General features: G+C 57.5%; 1 protein-coding gene and 1 pseudogene across 1 annotated transcript in view; both read right to left on the minus strand.

The window, feature by feature from the left end:
- The window catches only part of RTN4RL1 (reticulon 4 receptor like 1), a 94,974-nt gene extending 80,281 nt beyond the window's left edge, over positions 1–14,693 (minus strand). The window contains exons 1-5 of the mRNA XM_055256469.2: positions 14,568–14,693; positions 11,988–12,053; positions 10,761–10,892; positions 10,196–10,656; positions 9,558–9,964 (exon numbers count right to left, since the gene is read on the minus strand). Of these exons, the coding sequence (XP_055112444.1) occupies positions 9,558–9,964; positions 10,196–10,656; positions 10,761–10,892; positions 11,988–12,053; positions 14,568–14,693 (1,192 nt within the window). The remainder of the gene's footprint in view (positions 1–9,557; positions 9,965–10,195; positions 10,657–10,760; positions 10,893–11,987; positions 12,054–14,567) is intronic.
- Positions 9,286–14,796, minus strand: part of LOC134735295 (mitochondrial calcium uniporter regulator 1-like) — a 107,508-nt pseudogene continuing 101,997 nt past the window's right edge.

Raw genomic sequence — 14,796 nt, forward strand, 5'->3', positions numbered from 1 at the left:
AATGGTGCCAGATGCCATGAAGGGGAAATTGAGGAAGAGGCAATTTCAGACACGCCGGGTTTGAGAGGAACTGTGAGGCCACCAGTGAAGGCACTGGAGGTCGGTGGGCAGGTGGCTCTGGACATCAGAGGCTGGAGATGGGATATGGGGGGAGTCAGCCAATGGCCGGCCACTGCAGCCACGGCCGTGCTGAAAGCCCCCAGAGCCAAGCATGGCGCTGCGTGGGGAGGTGTCACATTGGAGAGGTGGCAAGAGTAGGGAAGCCGGCCAAGATGGCCGAGAGGGGCAGCCACAGAACCGCGGAGGCTGCCATCAGGGAAGCCGGAGAAGCAGGACGGCCAACAGGGCCGATGCCCCAGAGGTCAAGGAGATAAGGAAAAGATCTGTCGGGTTTAGCATCAAGCCAGAGCAGTGACCGTGGATGCCGGGGAAAAAGCAGGGTCTGGCTTGAGGAGTGAGAGGTGAGAATAAGGAGACTCCAAGTGTGGACAACCCTTCCTCGATCCGAGCGGAGAGAGCTGAGCGGCCGCAAGGGGTCCGAAAGGAGGGGATGCAGCATCTCACCAGCCGCAGGTGACAGAACTCAAACCCCTCACCCTGTGGACAGCGGACAGTCCTCTTTGTTAAGACACAACGCTCAGCACACCCAGTGGCTTCCTATGTCCTGCTAGGAGGGACCACAGGGGACTCCAGAGCCTCCAAGCTGGAGGGGCGGCCAGGGTGGCACCAAGGCCAAGGGAGGAAGCCCTTCCCCCTGGCTCTGGCTCTGATCATGGCCGCCCTGCCCTGGGCTCTGACATTAGGTACCATTTGAAGAAACTCCTGCTGTTGAAAAACTGTTGAAGGCCGGGCGCGGTGGCTCACGCCTGTAATCCCGGCACTTTGGGAGGCCGAGTTGGGAGGATCACCTGAGGTTAGGAGTTTGAGACCAGCCTGGCCAACATAGCGAAATCCTGTTTCTACTAAAAATACAAAAATTAGCCAGTTGTGGTGGCGGGTGCCTGTAATCCCAGCTACTTGGGAGGCTGAGGCAGGAGAATCACTTGAACAGGGGAGGCGGAAGTTGCAGTGAGCCAAGATCACACCACTGCACTCCAGCCTGGGTGGCACAGCGAGAATCCGTCTCAAAGACAAAAACAAAAAACAAAAAAAATTTTAAAGACCACTGATCTAGTCATATTACATATGGGTAAACTGAGGTCCAGAGATGAGGAGACATGTCTGGGGTTCTACTAAGTCCGCCCCAGAGCTGACCAAACACAGCCCCGGGGTGCCAGCTTCGGTGGTCTTTCCACAGCCCCACAGTTCCCGGAAAGGAAAGGACCGTGGCAACGCCAAAGCCAGGGTTGCCACAGGGCTGCGGTGAGAGGCGGGCGGGGTCTGGCAGCGTGTGATGAGAGACAGAGAGACGCAGCGTGTGGCGTGTGGCACATGCCAGTGACAGGCGGCAGCGGGCGGGCGGGCGGGCGGGCTGCAGCGCCAGAGCATAGCCATTGTCCCCAGCGTCCAGCCTGCCCAGGTGCCCCACGCTGGCCATCAAGTGACCTCCCTCGGCCCTGCCTCCCCTGAGGCTGGCCGGCTGTAGACCCCAAGCCCAGCTCCACACGTGCTCCTTCCTTCTCCCAGCTTGCTCAGACAAGCCCATGAATAGAACATTAAAGGCAAAACCTTCTAAAAGAAAAAGCAGCTCCCTGGTAGGAGTCGCCCCACTAAATGTCAAATGCAGAGCACGGCTTCTTGCCTTGTGTGCTTCTCACTAATGGAGGCACCTTAGCCTCCATATCCCCATCATCCTATTGCCCTATAAATAAATCATGGTCAGAGAATGCCAATTTCCCCCCTAGGGCCTCATGAATCTCTCAACATAAGCATATGTAAAGGCCCCCTTCACTGTGTGCTGGCTCTGGTGCCCAGAAACAGATAGCAAACCCTGCGAGGATGATTTTGGAGGCAGAAGTAAACTTTCTACCACCTCAGTGGGCTGAAAGTTGGGAGCCCAGCTTTTGTCCTGACTTGGGTAAGACCCTTGCTCACGTAGTTGTCACCATGATGCCACTACCCTCTGGAATCAACTCAGTAAGCTGCCAAGCGGCCCATCGCTGGGGGCTGCAGTGGTCTGTCCCCTGGCAGACATGTTACGAGTCGTGCCCACCCACCCCCTGTGAGGGCGAGCCACACACCCACTCAGCAAGTGTTGTTCCTGACATGTGGCACACACAGCGCTGGCCCGCCCACTCCTGGAAGCCCCTGCCCCCACTGAGTGGCTCGCCAGCGTGCCACGGTGCCAAGCCCTGCTAGTGGACCGATGGTGTGGGTGCCAGCAGAGGCTCTGGTGCACTAGCGGGTCCTGCTCTGCAACAGTGACCTCTAGCACACACACTCCAGGGAGCCTGTTGCGTGCTTTGCCAGGTGTGTTTCTGTACACACACACACACACACACACACACACTGTGGTGCCAACTCTTTTGCTGTGCCAGCACAGAGGCCTCCAGAGCAACTCTCCTGAATCAGATAGCAGGGGCTGTTTGCAGTTTCGTTTCCACGCTTCGCTGACTGGTTAGACAGTGATCACAGGTTCGGAAGCAAGCGCCTCACCACAGCGGAGGAGGCCCCCACTCTGAAGCGGGATTCCACACTCCTGCACCCTAAGATCAGCTAGACTCTCTGCCTTGTTTCATCTTTTTTCTTTTCCTAAAGAATCACAGGGAGAATTGACCTCTCTGGGACTCAACAGTGGGCTGGAAGGGGACAGAAGAAGCCCTTTCTGGAGGACAGCTGAACCCTGCAGCTGCCATCCTGCCTGGCAGGCTAGGGCTGGGCTGTGGGAAGGCCCCCCAGGAGGCAGGGAGCACTACAAGGCAAGAGGGGCAGGTATAGGTGGAGGAGCCAGTGTGTTCCGGGGCTGTGCTAGCAAGTCCATCAGGTCACCCTGGAAGGGAAGCCAGGGAGAGCAAACCATGCAGAGGGCTGAGACCCCAAGCAGAGCACAGCCCCCCAATAATCCATGGCCCTGGGCCTTCCTCAGAGGCATGAAAGCAGGCAGGAGGGTTCCTGGCCCACTGTCCCATCTCTGTCCCCAAGGAAGAAACCCGGGCAGGAGACAGAGGTGAGGACTGTGTCTTCCAGATACCGGGGAGAGGGAGTAGGAGAGGACAAATGAGACAGCAGCTCAGGCCCCAGGAGTCCCAGATCCCAGCCAGAGAGGCTCCTGAGTAACCACAGAGGGGAGTGCATGGGAACCCCAGCAAGCTCTGTGAGCAGCCAGAAATGAATCAGCAGTGCCAGCGCCCCACAAAACAAATGTCAGAGAAATCAAGACAGATGGGCACGTGAGACAGTGGAGCACAGAGGTCCAGAGAGCAAGGGAGAGGGTGGGCTTGACAGACAGAGCGGGGGCTGCATCCTGACTCAGCAGTGTGCCGGCTGGGTGGCCCAGGGAAAGGGACTCCAGCTAGCTATGCCTCAGTTTCTTCATCTGACACGGAGGAATGAGCACAGACAGATCATGCAGAGGTGGCATGAGTTAAGGCGTGGAGCACACTCAGTGAGGCTGTAACAAGTGCTCAGTCCACACAAGTGGCATGTGGACAGGGACGGGCAGGTGGAGAAAAGCAGGTTATTGCCTGCTGCCTGTTTCCAGCTAGCATCCATATCTCCTCCCAGCAGGCTTGGCTGGGCATGCTCTGTGAAGCCCAAGGTGGCTGGGACTCATTCCAGTGATGGACACCAAGTCAGTGGGCTCCTCTCTCCAGTTCCTCAACCTCCCCGGAGGCCCCTGCTCCTGCAGCCCTAGCCTTGGAGCTGATGGTTCCCTCAGTCTTCTCCAGGCCTTGGGGGGCCCCTCACGCTGGGGTCCCTTCCCAACTCCTCTCTCTGTCTCACTTCTGCCCAGGGAGGTCCGGCCACTGCACCCCGAGGAAAGGGCTGCTTCCGGCACTCTGCGTGGAGGTCCTGGCTTCTGCCGTCCCTGGAGGCTCCGTTCCCGTTTCGCCAGCTATTTTGCTGCCTCGGCCATCTGTTCCCTCCCTGTCATCTCCTCTCTGCTTTAACCTTAACCACTACTTCACTGCAGATGGCACCAGGCAGTTCCGCTCTCGACATCCTTCACGACGCCTGGCCCTCCTTCTCATCTCCAGCAAGTGAACCGCTCTGCCCTTTTTAAAGCCTCATCCCAAAGACATGGCCAGAGCTTGGAGTTGGATTCACCCCACACAACTCCCCCTCCTTGATGCCATCTGCTTTCAACTCCACCACTGGCCAGGGGCAAACACCTACCCCTTCCCCTGCCTTTTCCTCCTGAGACTTCTTCTCCTCAAACTTGGCCAAGAACCTCTCCTGGCATGGAGTGCGTGTCTGCTCCGGGCCTCTACCTGGTCTCCATCAACAGAGCCATGTAACTGCCCAGAGGGCTCCGGGTCGGCAAGCTGAGGCGGAGGCCAGAAACTCTGAAGTTCACTCCTACTGTGGGGGAACGAGGGCTCGTGCTGGGAGTTTGGGTCATGAACAGTTTCCCTGTAGACAATGGACCTGAACACTCCGCAGTAAGGGACTGTTTCCGTGCTGGCATGGTGGGAACCGAACCAAAACACATTTTCTATGTTGTCTGAGCTTACAGGGAACATAGCTCTGCTGTCCTTGCTGTTATTCTGGCTACTGGTGAGAAAATGCATGCATAGGCTTTACTTAGCAACTCGCTCTGCCTCTCCTCCCTGTCAGGGTGCTCCCCCAGAATCTCTCCTCTTGGCTGCTTTTTTCTGGCATAAGGACCCGGAGCTTTGAGGAGCGCAGCAGCCCTGAAGCTCCTAAGGAGAGAAGCTGTTTTGGTGAGATTGGTTCCACCAGGCTACATGCCTTGACTGGGACAGAAATGGGCTGGGAAGACCAAAATTTGACTTCTGCACCTGGATTTGGGCTAAAAAGTCTCACAGCTCAGCCTCCTTGATAAGGGCTCTTGTATCTTCCCCTCTATACTTCCTCTGCAGCAGAAAAGAGTATCTTGGCCGTGCAGGGAACACTCTTCTCTCACCCTCGCTACTGGGGCAAAGGGCAGCTATATTACTAACAGCTCCAAGTCTTGGTCGCCCCCAGAGAGAGGCAGAGATGTAGCCTGTCCACATCTGGCCACATGAAGACTCTCCAAACACCTAGAGGAGCTCTGGATTCAAGTGAAGCAACCATCTGATGCCACCACGGTCCCTCCTTTCCTTTGCCTTCCCTTCTTCCCACAAAAGAGAAGCCCAAATCCACCACCAGACCAGCCCATCTGCCCATGGAAACCAACGGAACCAAATGTATGGTACTGGGTTGCAGGCCTTAATCTAGCTCTTGCTGAATTATTCAGGGATGGCATTAACTTATAAATGAGTGTGTTTGACTGATTTTGTGGTTGATGTACTGATAAATTCTAATGAAACACAGTTACAAGATTTTAAATTATTAATTAGATTGCCACTTAACAAAGCCTATTTGGCACTCTATTTTCTCGCTTAACAAGACAAAAACTTTAAGGAAAGGTTCTGTATTAGCCCAGAGGCTCTTGATTTGCATTCTGTTTTTATAGCTCTACACATGAAAACCACTGGTCCCGACCTTAAGTAGGCCACTTCTGGCAAAGCAAACCCCCCAGTGGGCCGCCCTTCCTTCCTGGATGTTGCCGGGTGGCTTGGGGACTCGCTTGCCCTGCTGCCTCTCACCTCTTAACCAGAGGCTTGCTTTTAATATCCCTGGTTTTGCTGGCTAGGCCACGAGATGGAGAAGCAGGGAGGGCAGCTGCTGAAGCCTTCAGCTACCAGCACTGTCAGCAGCTTGGTCCCACTAGGGTTGTTCTAGTTCACAGAGGTGGGGCTGTGGCCAGTAGAGTCCTTTCATTAAGAGATGCAAGGCAGTCCCCTCAGTCCTCCCAAAATGTCGTGCCAGGGGACAGCTTTACTAGGAAAACCAGGAATCAGAGAGATGATCCTTATGGCCCAAGGTCTGTTCCCGCCTTCCTCCTCCTCTGGGGCTTCATACCACTGGACCCCTCACTGCACAGGGCACCCCATTATCAAGACCATGAGCCCTGCCCTTTGCAGAAAGATGAGGGGTTTTTTCTCTTCCCTCCTCCCCATGGGATCTAGGGAGGGCTACTCTTTCTTCATCTTTCAAACCCTTTCAGAATCGTAATTAAATTATTACACTCCCTCAGGTCCAGGACCCCACATAGGGCTCTGCATGTTATAGGCAAGAAAACCGCAAGAACTATTTAAACACATCCTATACCTTTTTTTTTTTTTTTTTGAGATGGAGTCTCACATCTTCTCCTGGGCTGGAGTGCAGTGGTGTGATCTTGGCTCACTGCAACCTCTGCCTCCCGGGTTCAATCAATTCTCCTGCCTCAACTTCCCAAGGAGCTGGGATTACAGGCATGAGCCAGCACGCCCGGCTAATTTTTGTATTTTTAGTAGAGATGGGGTTTCACCATGTTGGCCAGGCTGGTCTCGAACTCCTGACCTCAGGTGATCCTCCCAACTCGGCCTCCCAAAGTGCTGGGATTACAGGTGTGAGCCACCGTGCCCAGCTTTTTTTTTTTTTTTTTTTTTTTAATAGTGTCTGGCTTTGTCCCCCAGGCTGGAGGGCAGTAGCACAATCTCGGCCCACTGCAGCACCCACCTCTCAGACTCAAGTGAACCTCCCACCTCAGCCTCCCAAGTAGCTGGGACTACCAGTGTACGCCACTGCAAATTTTTTAAAATTTTGGTCAGGTGCAGTGACTCACACCCGTAATCCCAGCACTTTGGGAGGCCGAGGTGGGCGGATCACTTGAGACCAGGAGTTTGAGACCAGCCTGGCCAACATGGCAAAACCCTGTCTCTACTAAAAATACAGAAAATGAGTCAAGTGTGGTGGCGTGCACCTGTAGTCCTAGCTACTTGGGAGGCTGAGGCAGGAGAATTGCTTGAATCTGGGAGGCAGAGGTTGCAGTTAGCTGAGATTGCACCACTGCACTCCAGCCTGGGCAACAGAGTGGGACTCTGTCTCAAAAAAAAAAATTTTTTTTTTTTGTAGAGACGGAGTCCCACTCTGTTGCCCAAGCTGGCCTCGAACTCCTGGTCTCAAGTGATCCTCCTACCTCGGCCTCTCAAAATGCTGGGATTACAGCCGTGAGCCACCGCACCTGGCCTCCTATATCATTTTTGCTTGGAGACTTTGGGAACAATTCTAGAAGCAGACACTTCAATGGCCACCTCCCTGGGCATTAGCCTCAGGCATGCTTTTGGCTTTAGGCGCCTACCTAGAATCCATACAGAGAATCTGAGTGTCCTATACAGGTGTGCAGAAGAAACAAATCCAAAAGATCAGGATCTGGGGCCAAGAGGGAAAACTGCCTGCCCAGGAAAGAACCAACACAAGTCACCCGTCCACACAGTGTCCTAGGGGTGGCCTCCAGGTTACCCAGGCTGAGCTCAGCCCAGTGAAGGGCTTCTCTGCTCTGCTTCCTTTGGGCCAATCCAGGTGGAAACCTATGGGTGGAACCTCTCCAGCCAACCAGGCTGTGCAGGAAGGAAAAAACAGCCCGAGTGGCAAACACACGTGACTGCTAAGCCTCCAGTGGCCACCTCTTGTGCAGGGTAAGGATCCTACTCCCGGGGAGCGGCCCCCACAATGCACTGGGCTCATCCACAGCTGGGCCTCTGGCTAGCCAGGGTGGGAAAGAAAGGCTCTTGGAGGCTGCTGGAGCCTCCCTGGGCACCTAAACCATATAAATAAAGTGCGTAGGCTGCTTGGTGGCTCATTTTTAACTATAAACTGCCAAAAGACAAAAGACCAAAAGGGAAATGAGATGTCAGTTTCTCTCCATTATCCCTATCACAAACCTACAGCCCAGACAAGGCGGCTTCTTAGAACTACCTGGGAAGCTTTCCCTACCGGGGCAAGTTCGCGTGCTCTAGACCCAAGTTTTTCAGACCCGGGCTTGTGCTCAGCTCTGTAAAAAGCATCTTCTGTGTGCAACGACACTTTAGCCAGCACTGTTGGGTTGCTAAAAGGCCTTTTTGTCCCTTTCTGCAGGGAAAAGGAGGACGTGGGGTGTGTCTGCGAAGTGGTTTCTCCAACTAGCCCCAGAGACTCTTCCATACCACAGCGAGGGCAGCCAGCGTTTCTCCCTGAACTGCACCGACCCACGTGGAGGGCACAAGTCACGCACAAGTTTGTGACTATTCCAAGACGACGGGGCAACTCAGGTTCCTCGGTCGGCCCAAGCTAGGACCACCACGCGGCCTTTACTGCCCCACCAAAGGCGTGGTTCCTCCACCCACCTGTCTGACCTGCTTATATCTTGGTCTTCACCATCACCTCCACGTCTGCTTCTCTCCGCCCATCTTAGGGCTTCGCTTCCCCCCACCTCCACCCCCTCCGCCCCCTCCCCGTGCGCGTTTTCTCCTTCCCCATCCTGCTGTGAGGTCAGAATCCTGTGCTTACGACACCTCGGTCTGTTGCCATGGAAACAGGGGCGGATTAAGGCTGGAGCGCGGAGCGCAGGGATCAGGCCCCTCAGCTACCTGAGCTCCCGCCTCAGCTGGCTCCCGCAGGGCCGGGGCAGCCAGCCGCAGGCGCCGCGGCTTCTCAGCCTCCTGGCTGGGCCAGGCGCGGGGGGGATCCCGGCGGGGCGCCACAGCCCGCTCCGGCCTGGGAGGGGAGAGAGGCAGACGCAGAGGCTGGAACAGCTGGTGGCGGGGCCCGTGGGCTCCCGGCGTGATCACCTGCCCTCCCAGGGCCCGGGGGACGGCGCCCCGCGTGGCAACCACGTGGGGGCGCGGCGGGACTTCCCCGGTGCCCGCACCAACTTTGCCGCGCTCGGTACCGGGCCGGGCTGCCGGGGCGTCTAGCTAAGGTGGTCGCGAAGCCAGCTGTCCTCAAGTTGAGCTGGGCACCGGTCGCGCACACTGGCGGCACGGCCTTCGCGTCCCTCCGCTCCCAGCATAAGGAAAGTTTGAGGAACTGGACATCAGGCGCTGGCCGCTCCCCACCCTCAGCCGCTGGGTGCCCAGAGCCCATCCCTGGGGATCAGAGCAGGACTGCAGAGAAGACGTCCGCATCCGGCCCCCGTCTGGGGAGCTAGGGCGCGCGGGGAGTGCCCGGGCCGCGCGGTCACTGACCGCTGGCTGCACAGGAGCGCCGTGCGGACTCGGCCTCCACAAAGCGGCAGAAGCAAGGGCGTGTGCCCGCGCAGGGGATGGAGGCTGCAAGTGCAAAACTTTATCACAGCAAAGCAAAGGTCCCAGGAGGCCGGCTCCCCTTCTTCCGCCACCGGCCGCTCACTCTGGTCTCCGACTGACCCCTCCGGGCTGGATCTCTAGGCCTGGCCACTCGATCCATGGAGAAAACCCCGTGTCTCACAACTGGCCGCCGACGGGAGCTGAGCCCCAGCAGCAGCCCCTCGGCGGGTGCGCCCGGCAAAACCCACCAGCCCGCCGGGGGCTACTTCCCGGACCGGGAGCCCCGGCGCCGGGCGGCTCCCAGGCTCGCGGCTCTTTCCGGAGCGCATTCAACTTCAACTTGCCCCTGCGGCTCCAACTCACCTTTGCGAAGCATGTTGGCCACGGGGCCGCCGCTCCGAGGTCGGCCTAGGCGCACTCCCTCCCGGGGTCCAGATTCAAATCCCTGGGCGCCAGCTGCAGCTAATCCGAGCGCGTCGAGGCGGGGGCAAGCCGGGGATCCGCTCGTGCCCGGTGGCCCGGCCCCGCAGGGGCATGGTGAGCTCCAGCCCCGCGCCGAGGGCACCGGCGCCCGCAAGCAACCGTGGTGCTGCCCGGCAGCCCCGCGTGCTTGCTCAGCCCCGGGGCGAGCGGCTTGTTCCCCGGAGCCGGCGGCCTGCTTATGCCACCCGGAGCACTTTGCAGGCGGTTTTGAGGGGGGACGCCGCCCCCTGGCCGGCCGGCCGCAGCCCCCTCCTCTCCGCCCCCTCGGACCACCGCCGCCGCGGCTGCTGCAAAAGGGCGCTCGCACGCACCGCCGAGCTCCGGGGAAAGCGCCCGGCGCGCGTTTGCAGGACCGAGCGATCGGCGGAGCCGGGCGCCTCCCTTCCTCCCCCCGGCTTCCCCCTCCTCTCCTCCTCCCTCCCTCCCTTGCTCGCTAGCTCCCTCCCTCTCGCTCCGCTCCCCGCCCCCGCTCACGGTGCGCCTCCTATACAAAATTTATGAAAGTGCTCTCAGCTCGCGGTGCCGAGCGCCGTCCTATTCCCAGGGCAGCAGCGCTCAGCCGCGCGGCGCCGCCTCCCAAGGTGTTTTCACTGCGCCCGCCCCCGGGGAAGATCCTCGGCCCGCGTCCGTCCAGGCACCTGCCCCAGTCCCCAAGCCGGTCCTCCGACCGCTCCACGCCCCTCCCCGGCCCCGCAGGCCTCCCGGAGCCCGAAGCCGCAGCCCAGCCCCCGCCCGCTCGCCCTTCGCGGCTGGAGGTCATCAGGAGAGGCGGCTGGGACGCGAGGACCGCCGCCCAGAGTCCGGATCGCGAGTCCGCTCCCTGCCCCGGCTCCTCCCTGGACAGCGCCCCTTCTCCCAGTCTCGACGGCTCTTCCCCGCACTGAACAGCTCCAGCGAACCCGGCTGCCCCGCACCCCGAGTCCCAGGACACTGTTCTTTTGTGGGGAGAGGAGGGGAGCAAGCATTCAGAAAGGGCCAGCTGCAAATTCCAGGGAGAAGGAAGGACCCGTGCGGGTTCGGGTGGGCTGTCTCCGCCTGGGTGGGATGTGGGGCGGTCTGTGACCTCCCTTGGTCCACACAGACCCCGCTAGGGGGTTCGCGGAAAATGGGGGAGGCGCCGCTTGGAAAGCGGGTCCCGCAGGGGCCTGTTGAGCTGAGGGAAGAGAAGGTCCGGGCCAGGCGAGTTCCTGGGTGGAGGCGGCACCCCCTACTGGCCTGGGATCAGAGGGATTCGGAGGGAAGAAAAAGTGATGGACCAAGGCTGTCGTTCAACACACATTCACCGAAGGCTCAGCATGTGTGGGGCACTACTGTTCCTGAAAATTCAGCAGACTTTTTAAAGACTTGTCTTTGCCCTGTCCTCAAGGAGTTTCCATTTTAATAGGGGCCAAATGAGGAAAGTCCAGAGAAGATGGGAAGATTGTGCTTAGAAGAAAAACAAGCAGAGTATTGTTCTGGAGCTGATACGGGGGTAAGGGTGGCAGTCAAGGAAAGCTACTCTGAGCAGGTGACATCCAGGCAGAAATCCAACCGAATCCCTCCTTGTAGGAAAAGGTGACATGATAGGAAGGTCAAAAAGAAGGTCAGGGCCGGGTGCGGTGGCTCACACCTGTAATCCTAGCACTTTGGGAGGCGGAGGCAGGCAGATCACGAGGTCAGGAGATCGAGACCAGCCTGGCCCGCATGGTGAAACCTGGTCTCTACTAAAAATACAAAAATTAGCCGGGCATGGTGGCAGGCGCCTGTAATCCCAGCTACTCAAGAGGCTGAGGCAGGAGAATCGCTTGAACCCGGGAGGCAGAGGTTGCAGTGAGCCGAGATCGCGCCACTGCACTCCAGCCTGAGTGACAGAGCGAGACTCTGTCTCAAAAACAAAAAAAAAGGCCAGGCTGGGCGCGGTGGCTCACACCTGTAATCCCAGCACTTTGGGAGGCCAAGCTGAGCAGATCACTTGAGGTCAGGAGTTCGAGACCAGCCTGGCCAAGATGAAACCCTGTCTCTATTAAAAATACAAAAATTAGCCGAGCGTGGTGGTGTGTGCCTGTAATCCCAGCTACTTGGGAGGTTACGGGAGAATCTCTTGAACCCAGGAGATGGAGGTTGCAATGAGCCGAGATCACACCACTGCACTCCTGCCTGGGTGACAGAGCGAGACTGTCTCAAACAAAACAAAACAAAACAAAAAAGGCCAGTCTGACATATTCAGTCATACCTGCATTTGGTGGCACTGAAGCTTCAGATTTGAGCTAAGGCTCTGGACTTGGACTTCCAAAAGCTTCAGGTGTCGTGGGAAAAGAAAGACCCACAAACCATCTTAGAGTGTGACTGACAGAAGTCACAAAGACTGCGAAAGGGCTCTGCTAGCTCTGCCAGGGGCTACCGGATAATCAGGAAACAGTCACAGAAGAGGTGCCCTTGGAGTTAGGTCTTGAAGGCTGAGTTCATCACACTAAGAAGGGGGAAGGGCATTCCATGCAGATGATTGAAGATGAGAAGTAACCTTGTTCTGAAGATGAATAAGATTGGCCCTTCCTGAGGACCATGGGCTCACACCTATTATCTCACCACTTTGGAAGGCTGGAGTGGGAGGATTGCTTGAGGCCAGGAGTTTGAAACCAGCTTGGGCAACATAGTGAGACTCCATCTCTATTTTAAAAAAAAATGTTTAAAGATAAAAAAAGATTGATGGCTGCTACTCTGGGCACACTGCCCATGGCCACAGGAGCAGTTAAACACGAACAAAAAAAGATTGGTCCCTCTTGGGGTGGGAACAGAAGGTGAGGTATTCCTTCTCTTAGCCACCAGCTGCAAGGCAGTGCTGACCCCACTGCCTGACTTAGCCCTGACAATGGGAGCCTGAGAGGTCCTCTGTCAGTACACCGAGGCCCAGAGAGGATGAACAACTTGCTCAAGGTCACATCACAGGTCAGCGATAAAGTGTGGGTCTGACTCATGGCCTGAATGTGGGATAATCCTCCTTCCACCTCCCCAAGCCGCCTCCCCATGAACCCCTAGCCCACAAACTCTAGCATCTCAGGAAAAGTTGGCTGGGGCTGGGCGTGAGTGTGAGAAGCAGAGTTATTTCAGGCCTCAGGAGGGCTGGGTGCTGCCTTGGAGTCCAGCCAGGGGGTGGGGGCGAGTGAAGGCGGGTGTTGTGGTGTACTGTGGGGGTGCACTGTGCCCGCCTTCTTGTCAGGCAGTAATTACTCAGACTGCTGAGTAACTCAGGCAGGGAGCCCCCCACAGACAGATGGAGGTGCCCTCAGCCCAAGCTGAATGGCAGCCCCCAATGTCCTGCACCACGGGGTCTTGGAGAAGCATTCTCACATCTGTTCTTCATGTCCAGTTCTCCTAGGCATCATCCGGCTTCCTAATGGGGGCCAGAGCAGCTCATTAGGCACAGTGGATACGGAGCAATGTTACAAGAGGGATGGGAGCTTTGCCATCAAACAGGCCCCACCTCTGATGAGGGAAAGGTCCCAAGGGATATGGCGCCTGCTAGAGAGAAGCCATTGCTCAGTTGGAGCCAGTCGTTTCCCCTTCAGACTCCATGCTGCAGCCAGAGCTAAGGCTGTCCACAGGCTGGGCGGTGGTGTCCAGAGAGAGGAGGGGCTGAGCTCCTGGAATTCAGATCTTGCACCCTGGGGATCCAGAGAAGCTGGGGGGAGATGGGAAGGTCTAGTCTGGATGCTTATCAAGTTGAGGGGAGTGTTCCTGGGACCCCCATTGGTCACTTTTCTGTCTAGAACTACCTGTCCTAAGAGTGCCTGCGGCCTTAGGGGCACAGCACTGACCCTTGGTGATTGCCCCTCAGCTGCTCACTCCCTGCCTGTCCAGCCATTCCTCCTGTCTGGGCAGCCTCCCAGGCAGGGCCTGTCTCTGGCTGCTTGTTTTCACTTCTCCCTGAACATTAATTAGGGGTTTCCAAGCAGGGAGGGCCTCTGGGGGAGCCCGAGGCCACAGAGCTGACTTAAAGGACCAGCTGTGCTCACAGCACCACCGCAGAGAGAGAGGAGGAGGATGCCAGGGGGCTGGGTAGACCGTCAGCCCTGAAAGACCATTGTTCCACGGGACAGACTGCTGAGGGCCAGTCCTGCAGGTACTTTGCTCTTCCAAAGGTCAAAGCCGTCTCACTGGCTGTCTTCTCTTTGGGGTCTCTGGAGCCCTGGCCAGTGATCAGGAGAAAGACTAGCCCTGAGGGGCAGGGCAAAGGTTGGCCAGGGTCCAGAAGGGTTAGACATCACAGTCCTCAACTGCCCACCCTCCCAGGAAAGCACCCTCAGGCTGTGGGCCTTCCCCAGAGGGGCAGTTTCTACAGGGTCTACACGGTGGATGATAAAGGCTGTGTGCAGTGGCTCACGCCTGTAATCCCAGCACTTTGGGAGGCCAAAGTGGGAGGATTGCTTGAGTCCAGAGGTTCAAGACCAGCCTGAGCAAAATAATGAAACCTTATCTCTACTAAAGAAAAAAAAAAAAGAAAAAAAATTAGCTGAACGTACGCCTGTGGTCCTGGGTACTCAGGGGGCTGAGGCAGGAAGATAGCTTGAGCCCAGAAGGTTGAGACTGCTGTGAACCATGATCGCACCACTGCACTCCAGCCTGGGTGACAGACCAAGACTCTGTCTCAAAAAAAAATAATTTAAAAAGGTGGTAAGGGCGATCCAGAAACCTGCACCAAGACTCTCAACTTGGAGCTGGGCTGTTGGTCCCTGAGTTCTGTCCTACCGGACAATGGAGTCCCCCTAGGTAGGGAACGTGGCCCCACACGGCGGCCGTGTGACCGACCACTGCTTACCAGGAGGGGAGACTGGCAGGGGGGCTCAAGGAACATCTGGTGGGTGTCCCCCTTCACAAGACTCGGCCTGCAGAGTTCGTGCAGGGAGTTCGCACATAGGAGAGCACTGGTCCGGGAGTGCCAGGCCCGTGCCCGGCCGGGGAGAGGAGTGGGAGACTAAGTCGCAGGGTGAGGGCAACTGCCGTAGTCGGGGACCACTGGGGAATCCTGAGTCCCGGCATTCTGGGCTGGGGTGGAGCCCACTATAGCCACGCCCCTATCTCATCCTTTTTTTAATGGCCCCGCCCAGCGGATATCCCCCGCCCCCGCCCCCGCTGACCGATC

Source organism: Symphalangus syndactylus, chromosome 20 (assembly GCF_028878055.3).
Source record: "Symphalangus syndactylus isolate Jambi chromosome 20, NHGRI_mSymSyn1-v2.1_pri, whole genome shotgun sequence".
Classification (NCBI taxonomy): domain Eukaryota; kingdom Metazoa; phylum Chordata; class Mammalia; order Primates; family Hylobatidae; genus Symphalangus; species Symphalangus syndactylus.